Genomic DNA, 16307 nt, shown 5'->3' with positions numbered 1-16307 from the left:
GGTTTGGCATTCTTCTCATGCTACAGAATTTATTTCTTAACATAAATGAAAGTAAATGGTATTTAAGTAAATAAGGGAAGTTATATTTGGTGAAGGCTTGTAATTACTGAAGAGGGAATAAATAATTTAGAAGTTGTTTTTCCAGAATACCATTTTATAGCTAATTATCCAGCTCTTTTATTAGTAGAATTATTGATGAAGAACTTTGTAATGAGGTCCAAAATAATCTTGAAGAATAATGTTCATGCAATTTGATAGCAAGCCATTAGTAGTCTTTAAATTTTTTTATGTACAATTTTATTGTATACTTATTAATTTAAATTCATTAAATATTGTTTTTTAAAGTGATAGGCTTTCTGAAATTATTACTTATTTTCTAGTAATATTTTTTATAGATATACATAAAAGAATTTTGTCTTGTTTTACTTTTTTTTTGTTAATTTCAGTAATTAATTATGAGGTTGTTCAAAAGGTTCTCGGCCACATAAGAAACCATAAAATTTTTCAGAACTTTTTACTTATTTTCAACTTGAAATTTAATATATTTAGACCAACAACTTTCTAACTTTTTAAAATATCCTCAGTATAATGTGAATTGTGCAACTCCACAAAAAAACCTGTTCTCAGGTTTGACCTTATCATTTGAAATGAATCTTCATCTGGTAAGCCAGGCTTCAGCAGAGGAAGTAATTTAAAAAATCACAGTTATTTATTTTAAGTAACGAGTAGGACATTTGTCTGAGATACTTTTGAATCAGATTTGAATCGTTGTACTAGTACAATTAATGTTATTTAAAATTGAATATCTATATTGCAATGTATTCTAGTATGCATAAAAGTTGCCACTTTGGATTTGTACTATGTAAATTGTAATATTGATATTGAGGTAATAGCCTAATCTTAAAATCATTGGAAATCTAAATTTATTGTGATATTTAAACCTTTTTGTTTCAGTTGAGATGAGCTTTTATTTAGCTGATAATGTTGTACCAGATGTTTCATGGATACCTAACAAACATTATTCTGGTGTATATGGTTTAATGAAATTAACGTTACCAAAGGTATTACCGCAGTCGTTACCAAAAGTTATTGTATTAGATACAGATGTTACATTTGCAACTGACATAGCCGAGTTATGGAAATTATTCTCTAAATTACAACACAAACAGGTAAATAGGTAAATATTTTTACTGGTTATCTCTTATTATAAGTTATTTATTATTCCTGTATGGTATTGTCACTGCTTTTCATTCGGAAGGTTCTAGGTTAGAATTCCAATTAGGATTGGCATTTTTCTATCTTAAAGTGACTATAATTGGACTTAAGCTTGTTGTTGCTTTGAAAATAAATAAATAAGTTGTGATTCTAGGTCTTTGAAATCAAATTCTTAAACGTTAATAGTTTTGGTTCAAAATTATAGAAATTTTTCCTTTGATAGGAATTTTTTTTCTTTACTTGCAAGTTTTTAATTATAAAATGCAGTCGGTAAGGAAATTAAAAGAACTATATTATGAAAATGATGTGTAGGTTTTTGTGTGATAATGATTTTTATAAAACAGAGGCAAAAGCAAAAATAAATACACAGTATTAAGCTAAATCTCATACAGTTATATAAAAAAATGGGGAATTCAATAAAATGTTGAAAAGGCCATTCTTTTGATATCAAAACAGGATATTTACTGATGTTTATGTTGAGTTCAATATGTGAAGTTTGAAGTATTTTTTTTTTGTGTAATTCTCAAAAATTATAAAGCAATCTGATGGAGAAGTATGAAATAATTAATAAATTAAACATGAAAATAATTATGTAATGAAGTGAAGTATGAAATAACTCCAATAAATTAAAATAATATGATAAGAAATATCAACTTTTGATAAAACCAGATTTTTCTGCCTTCTTGGCATTTATCCAGCTCATGAGTTGACAGATGAATCATATGTTATCATTTTAGCAACTTCTTTAACCATTATTCTGTCATCATTCCCTACTTTATCATTGCTCTTGCTTATGTCCTCCCTCACAATGTCTGTTCATCATTTCCTGGATCTTCCAGTTAATCTCTTTTCTGCTACCTCCTATTTAACATTCTTCTCACCACTTTATCATCTCATTAAGACATACAAATTGTCTTTCTTTACATTTTTTAGTTCTCTTTTTCAAATTTCTCTCCCTTATCTTTTTTATTCTTTCTTTGCTCATTACTCTTTCTAGCGATAAACTAAGATGATGATTATTATTCTCCACAGTAATATTTTACTTGACAGATTGTAATGAATTCAGAATTTTCATGTCATCATTACTAATAGTAGTGTATTGAACTCTTAATTTATATTTTAAATTAAATTTTGCTATGGTAGGAGAAGGAATTTACTGTGATATTTTCTTTATTAAAATAACATTACTATTTTTATCGTTTGTTTGTGGAAGAGTTTTAAATATTAACAATAGATGTGGAAGTTAAAAATTACTCAAATGACAGCTTGTATTAAGATTTTTAGATTTTGCATTTGTTTAATTAGAACTTTTCACTCTTGACCCTTGCCTGGAATTGAACCTGTGTCATTGAGGCAGTTGAAAGAAAAGAGTAGGGAATAACATCAAATTGGTGGTTAAAAAAGGAAACAATTGTTGTTTATATAATTTGCACTTAACACTAAAATACCGTATGAAATTAGAATTTTATCATAAGCAGGCAATTCATATATTTATGAAATTTAAACAATGTATTAAAAATAATGATGATCAGAACACAAAAAAGTTCTTATACTCTAGTTGTTCAAATAATTAAAATATATTCTGTGTAATAAGACTTAGATAACAATTAACTAATTGTAATAAATCTGATGTACAGTATTTAATTTCATAGTATACATTTCAGTATTTTTGAACAGCATTATTATACTATGTACTTACGTATACTGCACTATAATTGCAAATCATGGGCAGCTCTGCTATGTAAAGTGCCTTTTTTATGGAAACAGAAACAATTTTTTGATCGCCCTGTATAAATTTTGACTTAAAGAGCAGCAAAATAATACAGTTTTGAATGATGTTATTTTTAAGCAGTAGTGATGTTGATTTAATTAAAAGTTTTTCATGTATCTAAAAATTGTTCAGTTTACTGAAGTTTTCTGTGTTATTAAATACAGTATAAGTAGAAAAATTGATTTTGAAGATTTTTGTTAAAATCAAATTGTTTTTCTACAAATAATTTTACTTAGTAATTGATAAAATTATATTCAATTAAATTAATTTTTAATTTACATAAAATTTAACATTTTTAATAATGAAAGTTCATTTTTTTTTGTCTTCAGTCATTTGACTGGTTTGATGCAGCTCTCCAAGATTCTCTATCTAGTGCTGGTCGTTTCATTTCAGTATACCCTCTACATCCTACATCCCTAACAATTTGTTTTACATATTCCAAATGTGGCCTGCCTACACAATTTTTTCCTTCTACCTGTCCTTCCAATATTAAAGCGACTATTCCAGGATGCCTTAGTATGTGGCCTATAAGTCTGTTTCTTCTTTTAACTACATTTTTTCAAATGCTTCTTTCTTCATCTATTTGCCGCAATACCTCTTCATTTGTCACTTTATCCACCCATCTGATTTTTAACATTCTCCTATAGCACCGCATTTCAAAAGCTTCTAATCTTCTCATCTCAGATACTCCGATCGTCCAAGTTTCACTTCCATATAAAGCGGCACTCCAAACATACACTTTCAAAAATCTTTTCCTGACATTTAAATTAATTTTTGATGTAAACAAATTATATTTCTTACTTAAGGCTCGTTTAGCTTGTGCTATTTGGCATTTTATATCGCTCCTGCTTCATCCATCTTTAGTAATTCTACTTCCCAAATAACAAAATTCTTCTACCTCCATAATCTTTTCTCCTCCTATTTTCACATTCAGTGGTCCATCTTTGTTATTTCTACTACATTTCATTACTTTTGTTTTCTTCTTGTTTATTTTCATGTGATAGTTCTTGCGTAGGACTTCATCTATGCCGTTCATTGTTTCTTCTAAATCCTTTTTACTCTCGGCTAGAATTACTATATCATCAGCAAATCGTAGCATCTTTATCAATGAAAGTTCAAAAGTAAAAAACAGTTTTTGAGATGGGGCCCACCATTCTACCCCTCTTTCTAACTACCCCACCCATAATGTAATGGTTCGATCATTTCTATGGTCTTACATATGCTCTTATGCCCTCCAAGTGCTTCTTTTTACTTAAGATACCTTAGTTTATATGATTAGTTGATATATTATCTTTTTGTAACTTGTATTATAAGTTCTACCACATATCTCAAGTTATAATTTTTTCTTTGGTTTAGTTTCTTGATATTTTTTAAGTAAACTTTTTATTTGTTTGTGCTGGGTTTTATTCAAGAGGAAAGATTCTTGTAGACTTCTTTTTAGATTCCATTTTCCTTTAAACTTAAAAGCTGTTGTTGTTTTCTTTAAAGGTGTCTTTAACACAGGTTTTTAATTTTTTTTAAAGTTTGTTATGTTTTGATCGAACTTCAGTAAGTTTTAGTTAAGGAGCAACTTCTATTAGAGATTATAATAGATTTTTTTTTTAAGCACCAGGTATTTGCTAAGTTTCTGATTTTATATTGTTAAAACAATTTTTTTTTTATTTGTTTATTTTTTTATTTAACCCTTTTAGATAATAAGCTGGCTAATATTAAAGAATGCATGAGAGCCTAATGATTGATATTGTGATATATCTTTCCATAGAATTTTCATTCACTTTCAGTATTAACCGTAATAGCTGGTTGAAACATATTATTTTTAGCTGTGAGAAAAGTTGAATGTGTGTTAAGGTTTTACTGTATTATTCATTTTTTGCTTCATTATCTATTTTATACAAGATTTGTTTGCTATATTAAATATTTTTTGGGCAACTGTCATTTAACATGGTTTAATGGGTTGTCCCTCTGTGTTCTGCATTATCCTTTTTCCTCAACACATATAAACTATTTTTTCCTCTACATATAAACTCATTTATCATGGTATCATTTTAATAAGTTTTCATACATATTATTGTAATGTTCTGTTTAAAAAACATTTTTGTTTTTATAGCGGTGTAGTAAAAATATGCTTTTAAGATATTCTATGATTTTTAACTTCAGAGAATGAGATGAATGACAAGTAGCATGTGAAAATGCCATGTCTGATCGGGATTTGAACCCGGGACCTCCAGATGAAAGGTTGAGATGCTATAACTCGTGCCACGGAAGGTCACCGTGATTAATTAAACAGTAGCTTTGTAAAGTAACTTTCAGCTTGATAATCAGTTGCCGTTTAATTTGTCTTTGTAACCTGCCAGTTTAGTCTAGTGGTTAAACTCATCATCGCAAAATCATCTGACTTTCGAAGATGAGAGTTCTGAGGTTCAAGTCCTTGTAAAGACAGTTGCTTTCATATGGATTTGAATTCTAGACTGTGGATAATGGAGTTCTTTGGGGGTTGGGTTTCAATTAACCACATGTCTCAGGGGTTGTTGGCCTGAGTCTGTTCAAGACTACATGTTTATCAGTACATTTACAATTACAAGCCAGACTGCACATAGATGCCTTGGCATCTCTGCATTGTACTCTGCACAGTGACATGTCACTGTACTGTTACTGTGTTACCTGGTATTATATAAATAAATAAATTATTTGTAATAAGTACAGGTAGCCCATATCTGGGTTAGGTGCCCGTGAAGGGTTAAAAGATATTGTTTGTACTTTTCAGGTAGGTCTATTGTGGTTATTATTTTGATATTTGATTTAGTTAAACATTTATTTGTTTTATTTTTTTGTTTAGAAAAGTACTGTTAGAACAATACATATATATTTTTTACCATCATAAAGTTCTTAGAAAATTTTTATTAAATTAGTGAAATTATATTAATAGATAGTTTAATTACATAACTAATGGATCTTGCTGCATGACTAATATATTTGAATTGATCTAATCATAGTTAAAGTGAGTGGTTAATTTTCACCGTAGAAAAATAAGAGCCACTGCCTTTATTGCAGTCAAATTGTTGAAAGTTGGTTCTTTTTGTTTGTAGGGTTAAGATACTTAAATAAATTTTGAAGATAAGGTTAGTTTAAAAATCTGTAATAAACATAAATCTTAAATCATAAACATTTTGTAGCTGAGTGTCTGAGCACCTTTTATCCAATACCTTTTAAGCAGAACAAAGGTTTTTATTAAGCTCAGATTCTTGAGAACAATAATGTTGTTAGTTTTAGTTTCAATAAAAGAACTACTGGAATAGTTTTTTGGGTTTTAAAAAATTCATTTAATTACTTTTATAGTATTAAAGAAAAAAGTTTGAATCAATTGATAAACGTTTTTTGCTTAATTTAACAAGTTTTAATTAATATATTATTCTTTATTTAAAATGTTTATATTAATTGTTTGTATTTACTTTTTGTTTTAGAGTATTGGATTAGTGGAAAACCAAAGTGATTGGTATTTAGGTAAATTATGGAAAAAACATCGGCCGTGGCCTGCACTTGGTAGAGGGTTAGTTTTATATAAATAATGGTAATAGATTTTTATTACATAAACTGTTAATTTGCTGTGACAAAAATACCTCTTAAAGTCCAACTTGATGAATCCCATCTCTCTTAATGCTTCTGATTAACCAATAACAGATACTTAATCATATTATGAAATAGTTATGTATTCTATAGTTCATAAATATAATGATAGATTTGCTATTAAACTGATTATAAAAAGTAATTGCTTCAGGCTTTTCTTGAAGAGGTCAAGAGAAACTGTAGAAAAGCAGCATTACCAAGTACAGAATTATATATAAAATAGGAATAATTATTTTACTGAAATTAATCTATTTAAAATTGATATTTTTCCTCTGTACTGTTAAATGTATTTGGTGATTTATTTAATAGAATTTAAAAATAAAAATAATTACAGTGTATATTAATATACTGGTGCGCCAAAAGTCACTACCCATCGTAAAGGTCATTGTTTGAATACAAAAAAAAAAAACAAATTGAATTCATAACACTTTATTGAAGCTACATGATTATTTATTACATTGTTTTCCATCTTTGTTGATACATTTCTGTAGATTATCTGCGAAGCTTAAGCATACTTCTTTGCTCAGTTGTGTGTTGGAATCTATTTTTTCAAAATGCTTTTGAAGCATCTTTCAAGTCCTCAATTGTTTGTGGTTTTGTAACAAACTTTATCTTTATAACAATTTCCCAAAAGAAACAATCCATGGGTGTAAGTTCTGGAAATGTGGCTGGCATTTCTATTGTTTCTTACCATCCAATAATTTTCCCATCAGATAATTCATCAATGTAGTTTCATACAACTGTTGTGTAATGGAGTGGGGCTCCATCATGTTGAAAGTAAGGAAAGTTGAAGTTGTTGTAGTTCATTACTGGCCCTGGAATGGCATAGGTTGCCAACATTTCAGGTGCTTCTCACCAGTTTCTATGCCATCAAAAAAACAAGGCCCAATTACTCCACGACATGAGATACCACCCCAAATGGTAGGGTTGATTTAGCTGCCCCTCAAAAACAATTCTATGCTCCTCTAAATACCAATAGATGCAGTCGTCTGTTGACATGACCGGTTAATTTGAAAGTCCTCATCACTCCAAATTATCTTAGAAAACAACTCATTATCCACCTTCTCTTACTTCATTTAAGATTATTTTGCAAAATTGATGGCCATGATCAGGATTGTCTTCCAATAGGTCACGTTTGAGATGAGGTATGTAATGTTTGAATTTAGCCTTATGTAAAATTCTCCAAACAGAAGTTCTAGAAATATGCAGTTTGAGAAAAAACCTATGAGTAGATTTTTAGGGCTCTGGATAACTGCTTGTAAAACTTTAAGCTTAGTTTCATCACTTAATGATGGCCTACTTGACCTGGGGCAGTCCACTGCAGATGCATTTCTCTCAAAACATTTTTATAAATTGTAGACATCCTTCTGTGTCAGCGAAGTTGCGTTGAAATGATTATTTCACTCATTTATTATTAAATTATAACCACCTTTGTACCAAAAAGCAAAATTCTTTTTTCATTAGTAAATTTTTTCATAACAAGTGGTTGACAACCGTCCTTGAATCATTCGAGGATTGCAATTGTTAATGGTGTTTGATGAAGTAAATAATTGTTGAATTGTAAGCAAACGATAACCACGTTTATTAACTTGAACAAATACATTATGTTGTCTGATAATAGCTGTTGAAACATTTAGGTAAATTACAAATGTTCACTTATAGACAAGATTGAATTTGATTTGAATATAAAACACGATTACGATTATAATAATTGAACATATTAAAGAATTGCAATATACGAATAAATTGATGTGACATGTTGCTGTAATGAGTGTAGAAAGCAAACTGAACATACAAGCAGAACACCCTAGTGGCCAATAAGAAAACTTACACTTTTAACTGCTATCACCTTAACAAGATTTTAAGTTTTTATTCTAATCTTAACAACAGGTTAGAATCAACAATGTCCAATGAGCACAATAACAGCTGTTTATATATTTGATTGAATAGCAATATATATTTGATTGAATAGAAATGCACTCTGGTGTTTGTGTCAATAACTATCTGATGAAAACAAAAGGTGGTAATTTAAAATTGATGAGATCACAAGCAAGAGTATCTTAATGTTTACAGTGGATAGCGACTCTGGCCCACCCAATATAAAAATTACTGTTTCATGAAATAATATTGATTTAAGTATATTTTTGTCTGTAAATATAATAAATAAGTAAAATCAGGGGATATTAAATTAGCAGATTTAAAGGTTTAATTACTAAATAATTAATTAAGTATTTTATTATATAAGTAGACATTAAATAAAGAATGTAAAAAAGATTTAACTAATTTGTAGATATTATTTTAAAGGTCTTTAACAGATAATATTGCTTCTGTAAAATGAGATCTTTTAGTTCAGTTTTAAGAAAATTGGCAGAATATATTTCAATCGTTTGGTAATTTATTGAAAATAGAAACTGAAGCTTAATTCCTTAAATTTAAGAAAATGTATTATTTTATGTAATGAGAAAATTTGGTTTGATACAAGTGATTATAGTAATTTTTTTTGGAAATAAGCGATCCAGATTTTTTTTTAATAGACTTTTTTTTTATTCATCAATATAATTGCATAGAAAGTTAGAATTTTTAATTTACTAAAAAGTAAGGTTGTTTAGATTTTCAATGCCCCTCTTATATTAATAACAATTTTAATAGTTTCAAGAGAAGTGTTAGACTGCTAAAGTAAATTAACTTTATATTTTTTTAATTGTTTATATGATTCATGTTTATTCTTTATAATTGCTTAAGTATTCATGTTAATATTGGAAGAAAAAATCTGACAACAAAGTTGTAATACTTTCCTAGTATTGGTTATTTATTTTTATACAGCAGAAAGATAATGATACGTAAAAAATTACTTGGAATTTATTTTTTGGGGATTGGAGTAATTTATGATGAAGTTTCATTATAGAATTATTTTATATTGTGTTTAAATAAACCAAAAAAAATTAAAATAACTCAAAAAATCAGTATGTTTTATTTTCTGCTCTCCCACTACCAAAATCACCTTCCTAGAAAACCTTTTGATTTTTTTACGTTTACTATATTAAATGAAAGAAACTAAAAAAATTCCACTGGAAAATATACAACTAATAAAATGTTATCTAAGATTTCTTTTTTGGGAGTGGGAGAGTGAATTATGAGGAAATTTTATTGTAATAATATTAAGAGTTTATTTAATAAAATTAATAATTTAAATAAATAAAAAAACCAATATTTTTTAACTTTTGATCAACTCACCATTCCCAATTTTGCCCCAAAGTATTCATTTTTAGGTCCCTTGCATTACTATTATGCCTAGGAACATGTAACAAAAATTTTAGTTAAAAAATATAGAATAAATAAAAAATTAACTTTTTTTGTTTTTTTGAGGGAGGGGAAATTTTGGGGAAAAATCTTTTTAAAATTGGTAAGGTAAGAGTGCACATATAAAGTGGGGGTAATGTTTGCCAAATTTTGAGAAAATTGACCCTCCCCCAAACCTCCCTCCCACCTTCTGGAGTTGCAAAATTTTACCAACAAATTGTCCCATATACATGAATCTACAAAATTTCATCAAAATGGTTTATGCAATTAAATTTTATTAAGCTTCAAACATGTCAACATACGTCTGTATGAACATCATCCCTCACTTTTTTTTTGGAGTCTCTGGGTCATTTTATGACCCAGAGACTCCTTCTTACAGTATAGTTCTTTCCTTCTTGCAGCATAGTTATATAGCTATGATGCCAGGAAAGTAACATATGCAAGTCATTCAGAAAGTAACTAATTTTTAATTATAACAAATTTAAAACATTATGATCTGAAAAATATTTCTTTGGTATTTAAACAATTTTTTTTCTTTAATTTTCCTAGATGTACACCATTTAAATTAAATATATTATATCTCTAGTTTTTCTTCTTCCTTCATATATATAAAAAAAAAACAAAAAACTGCTAGACAGACACTTTGTGACAACATTTTGATTTCATAATCACTTCCAAACGGCAGTCTTAGAAGATGCTTCCGTATGAATACAGTTTACTTGATTTTGTAGGAGTTCCTGAATAATGGTGCTAAATTGATTTGTGTTTACTGGAATTAATTGTATAATGGATGTTTCATTAATAGTATTCATCTAGCAAAATATTTACTGGAATTAATTGTATAATGGATGTTTCATTAATAGTAATCATCTAGCAAAATATTTCTCACTTTCTTGCTTATTAATATAAGCAAGAATAAAACAGTAATTCATGAACCTATTTAACACAGATTTTGTTTGAATTCAAGATGTGCACGTATACATCTTGAATTAAGCAAGCAATACCTCTAAGCTGATATTCTATCAGCTTAGAGGTATTGAAATGTGAGGAAATGGAACTATGTAATGCATCAATAGTCAGAATATATACATATATTTTTGCTGTAGTTTATCGGTTAAACAGATGGTTGGCAGAATCTTTATCATAAACAGTTGATTATTCTTTATTGCACATAATGCAGTATTTTATCTCAGGCTATTTATTTAAAAACTTGACTCTGTGCCTATTTGATAATAGACTTTAAAAGCTAATTTTTTCTTGCATTTACAAACTCAGATTTCATATTTTGTAGGTTTTTAATTTTTCCTACTTTTATAAATAGAAAAACAACATTAATAATTTATTTATAATCACAAAACTCAGCTCAAATTAAGCTAAGTTATGGGAGCTATTAGCTCCCATAACTTAGCTTAACATAGCTTTTTTTGGTGGGAGGTCACCATGTTAAGAGTTACTTAGAAATGTTATTTTCTTTCTCAATGATCCTCATTATTGTTTTTGATATTTTTTTCTTGCTTATGGGAAATAAGAAAAAGAAAATATAAATCTTGTTATTATTTTATGGAAGTGCAATTTTTAAAGCTATTTATTTAATTAGTTGACTATATTCAGGTTTTCATATGACAGATAGCCAGTAAAATAATTTATTATTGAGAATGATATTTCGGTCACTGCTGTTTATAAGTATTTTGCAGTTCATGGTGATATAAAACTGAGAAACTTAAACGGAGGAATCTGAGATGAATGTATAAGATTTATTCTGCCCAGAATGCAAGTGATTGCTACCAGGACTTAGAAGGAGCTTCATTAAATTCTAACAGGAAGATATTATATTAAGATTATGTATTGCTTGTTCTTAATTATGTCAATTTTTGCTGGACTGGAAAGAAAGAGAAACACTTATTCTGTAGTATTTCTTGTATTAGTTAAAAAAAAGAAACAAAAGTAAAATCCAGAAATCAGTTTTATTAAAGTAAATCCTAACTTCATTACCTTATAAAAATTTGTATATAAATCACTATTTTTGAAAAAACCTAAGAAACACTTGATATATCCACTATTTTATGTAATTGGTTGTTATTTGCTCTGAAATATTTTAATACCTCATGTAAAGATAAAAAAAGATTTATGTTCTCTTTAGGAAAAATATATCTTGTAGTTTATTTAAAATTAGACATTTTTTTTTTTAAATAAATTAATTTATGCTGTAGTTTTTTTTTTAATGAAAATCTTTGTTTGGAAAAAATCACCACATATACAGATTTCATTTGCTCCTCAGTTAATTTTTTCCCTAAAATAAATTTATATGATTCTATTTGTGTTATTGTTATCTTCTATTTAGCAACACTCTACCACCTTTAAAAAATTTGAACTGAACTGTCCTTGTAATATCTGAAATTACTTCATCTTTTGATAAATCTTTTCTTTTTTGTTAAATTATCTTTTACTGAAATTTTATGTTTGTTTTAGGTACAATACAGGTGTAATTTTACTTGATTTAAATAAATTACGTGAATTAGGTTGGGGTCAGATGTGGCGTCTTATTGCAGAAAAAGATTTAATGACCCATTATACAACAAGTCTTGCCGATCAAGACATATTCAATGCAATTATTAAACAGCATCCTTATTTAGTTATTAATTTACCTTGCCAGTGGAATGTACAATTAAGTGATAATACTCGCAGTGAATTATGTTATACTGAAGTAACTGATCTTAAGGTAATGTTGCAAATTTTCATTATATATATATAGGATGAAAATCCCTTTCTATCGCATATACATATATTTCTTCTTTTTTTTATTTTGGACTGGTTTGATGCTCTTATCCATAAATTTCTCTCATGTCCCAATCTCTTACCATCAGTATACATCTGACATTCTACATTTTCAGTTATCTATTTTATATATTTCAATATTAGTCTTAATAATTTACTGTTTTAACTGTATGAATATCTTTCCAAAACTGTATTAACTAATTATGGAACCTATAATATATGGTTAACTAACTTTGTAATTCTTTTTAAAAGTTTTACCATAAATTCTTCTTATTTCTAGTTCATTTTAAAATGTACTCATTTCATATTCTATCAACTTAAATAATTTTCAATATTCCTCTCAGATACTACATTTCAAAAGCTTCAAATTTTTGTTTTTCCTCACTTACATATTACTATTTTGTTTTCACTGCAACATAAAATATTTTTAAGAATTATTAATTCTAAAAAAAAAAGTTTCTGTTATACATAACAAATTTTTATAGTTGTACCAGTTTGCTTTTGATATCTCCTTTACTTTGTTCATCCTTTGCGATTTTACCAACTGTTTGACTAAAGTTCTGATCTTATGTCTATATGTATTTGTAGATATATAGATTTTTAACTTCATATACATCTTTCTGTAATATTTTATTACCTTTGTTTTAAATTGAATGTTTCTCTCAGAAATGAATTTATTGTTTTTTTTTTTTTTTATATATATAATTTAATTATATTTGATATTAAAAAGGTAGATATCTGTCTGATTATGGTATGTATTATTAACTCCAACGTTATTTGCTGCGTTTATTATAGAATACATTTGCTATTTTTCTTGAATCAAATGTTCTGTTACATATCACTAACCATGCCCATTGAAATTTAGTTATTACCTGCTCAGAAACAGCAACTTTAATTGGTAATTTTTAGACCTCAGACACTTTACATGCATCACAACCACAAAACTGGGACAGATTTAAAAGTAATAAATTTCATTTTAATGAAGATTAGTTTAAAGCATTAGTTTGAACGGGTATCGGTGAATTTTTTCAGTATAGTAAATTTAACTATGTATAGGTTTTATTAATTGTCATTATTAGTAAACAAATGATAGTAACACCTGATCTTTTATAAAAAGTGTTGTCTTAAAACAAAATATATATTTTTATAAAAACATTAGTTTAATAAGTATTTGTATTTGCTAGCTTATTGATAACGTTAATAAAATTGAGACTAAGTTGAGATCATGTTGAGTTATTTAATTTTGTTCAGGAAGAAATGAATACTGATATTTTAGTCTAGAGTGACACACTTCAAGAATTTTTATCTTAATTTTGTTATTTATGAATGGGTTTGAATAAATAAGGTGTCATTTTCTTTGTCATAAAACGCTTAATGTTTTTATAACATTTGAATAAATTAGTGGTTGCAAAGATATTAATTATTAAAAATTCTGCCACATATGTTGATATCAATTTTTTTCTTTATTTCAATATGGAGAACATCCCCTGAATTCTTGAAACAGTCTTCTTAAACTGAACCTATAAATGAAACTTTATGGTTCTAATGAGTGTTACAAAAAGGACTTAACCCTAAGATTAAGAAAGTAGAAGTCACGCATACGTAAATTTTATTTCTCCCTACATGTGAGTTGGCAACACTGTGTTCAAGGTTAGCAGCTTGTAACAGTTGCAATTTTCTCCTTATGCACTCACTAGTACTATACCAGTATAAATTTGTCTCTATTGTATTAAATATTTTGTTTTCCAAGGACAAATTTGTATTTATTATTGAGACTTATTGTGCATATAAATCTTACAAATGAGTGAAAGACAAGTTCCGGATAAAATTTTCCAATTCTTCAGTTCCTAATAAGTCAAAAGTATTGCGTTTGATTAATAAATTTTGTGAGACAGAGTATACGTGATTGGAAAAGCACAGGTTGACCATCACTGTTAACAGTAGAAGTTCTGGAGGATGTGAAAGAACATTTGACTCGCTCACCCAGAAAATTGCACAGAAAGTTATGTTCACAGGCGGGGCTTTCACTATCTGTAGCTTTCAGGGCTACTAAAACATTACTTATTTCATCGGTGTTGTTCAGGAATTGAAAGAAGTAGACCACAGAAAACATTTACAGAATTGTTGTTGGTTTTGTTCTCTTGTTGATGACAATGGTATTGAAATTTTGTATCGTATTGATTTTAGCGACAAGGCATAATTTCACTTGGATGGCTATATTATCAGCCAAAACTGCCAAATATGGAGCGCTGAAAATCTTCATGTGTTTCATGAACGACCATTACACCCACATAAAATTGGTGTTTGGTCTTCTGGCATCGTGTAATAAGACCTTTATTTTTTGACAAATTTGTAGATAGTGTGGTTTATCACAACTTAATCAAACAGTTTATTGTCATGTTAGATTTATACAAACAAGAATGTTGGTTCCAGCAGGATAACGCAGCTGCTAATGAAATGCTGGATATGTTATGGGAATTTTTTGACCATTATTTGATATCAAAAGGGTTGCCGCCTCCAATATCCTCAAATATTATACCAGCAGACTCCTGCGGGGATATTTAAGAAATGTAATTTTTAAAAACAATCTTCATACACTTGATGAATTGAAGGCTAACATTGAAAGTGAGATTTCAAACATTATGAAAAGTGATTGCAAGTGTAATGAAATGTGAACAAACCTGCATTGAGATTACAGGAAATAATTTTTAACATCTATTGTAAAGTTATTAAAGGTAATTTGAATATTGTTGTATATGTATTTTATTAAAATTAATATTTTTGTAATAAATTCACATCGTTTAACAACGGGGTTGCGTCCTTTTTGAAATGCCCGTTATTATAATAGTTCATAATTTTTCTGTTCAAAATTAATTTCTTTTATTGATTATCAATTAATTATAATTTTTTTTCTTATTTTTAGGTAATACATTGGAATTCACCAAAAAAATTGAAAGTTAAAAACAAACATGTTGAATTCTTTAGAAATTTATATCTTACATTTTTAGAATATGACGGAAATTTATTACGAAGAGAGCTTTTTGGGTAAGGTATTGTTATATATATTATTAACTTTATTTATTTATTATTATTGATTAAGAATAGTGAAGTATAATTTAATTTTTTTTCTATGCTGTGAAAAAAATATAAGTTTCATAATATCATGAATTAAAAATTAAAATAAGAATTTATTATCTTTTCTTAAAAAAACTTATTAATATTTTTATTTTGATGTTTTACTGTATGATTAATTTTAGAGTATCTTTTTGAATGCACAGAATTTTATAAGGAATCTAGCATTCTGTTTAGCAGAAAGAGAGAATTGGAACACAAATAATTCTCATTGACTATCACAATTCTAACGACTATATAACAATATATTATCTCATTAATCTATTCCTTGATGTCTGTCTCATTATTTAATTGTTAGAATTTGTAGAAGTTGAAAAGCAATGAGGATAAACTATCTTATGTCTTTTTACTCATTCTGTATTGGAGATTACTTTTCCTGGTGTTCTTCTATCACAGTAGGTAATCCTTTTAGAAAATTATAAGCAACTCTTCTTTAAGTTTAGTTTTTATTTCGGTTAAAATTTTACTGAACTCCACCTTTTTTCATTTA

At 27.7% G+C, this 16307-nt stretch overlaps 1 protein-coding gene across 1 annotated transcript in view; it reads left to right on the top strand.

Annotated features, from left to right (window-relative positions):
• The window catches only part of LOC142332494 (xylosyl- and glucuronyltransferase LARGE2s-like), a 57538-nt gene that overhangs the window by 15996 nt on the left and 25235 nt on the right, over window positions 1-16307 (top strand). Inside the window, exons 5-8 of the mRNA XM_075378945.1 lie at window positions 955-1169; window positions 6448-6533; window positions 12380-12629; window positions 15609-15730. Of these exons, the coding sequence (XP_075235060.1) occupies window positions 955-1169; window positions 6448-6533; window positions 12380-12629; window positions 15609-15730 (673 nt within the window). The remainder of the gene's footprint in view (window positions 1-954; window positions 1170-6447; window positions 6534-12379; window positions 12630-15608; window positions 15731-16307) is intronic.

This window comes from Lycorma delicatula, chromosome 11 (assembly GCF_047948215.1).
Source record: "Lycorma delicatula isolate Av1 chromosome 11, ASM4794821v1, whole genome shotgun sequence".
Taxonomy (NCBI): Eukaryota; Metazoa; Arthropoda; class Insecta; order Hemiptera; family Fulgoridae; genus Lycorma; species Lycorma delicatula.
This window is presented reverse-complemented; position numbering and strand designations above follow the sequence as displayed.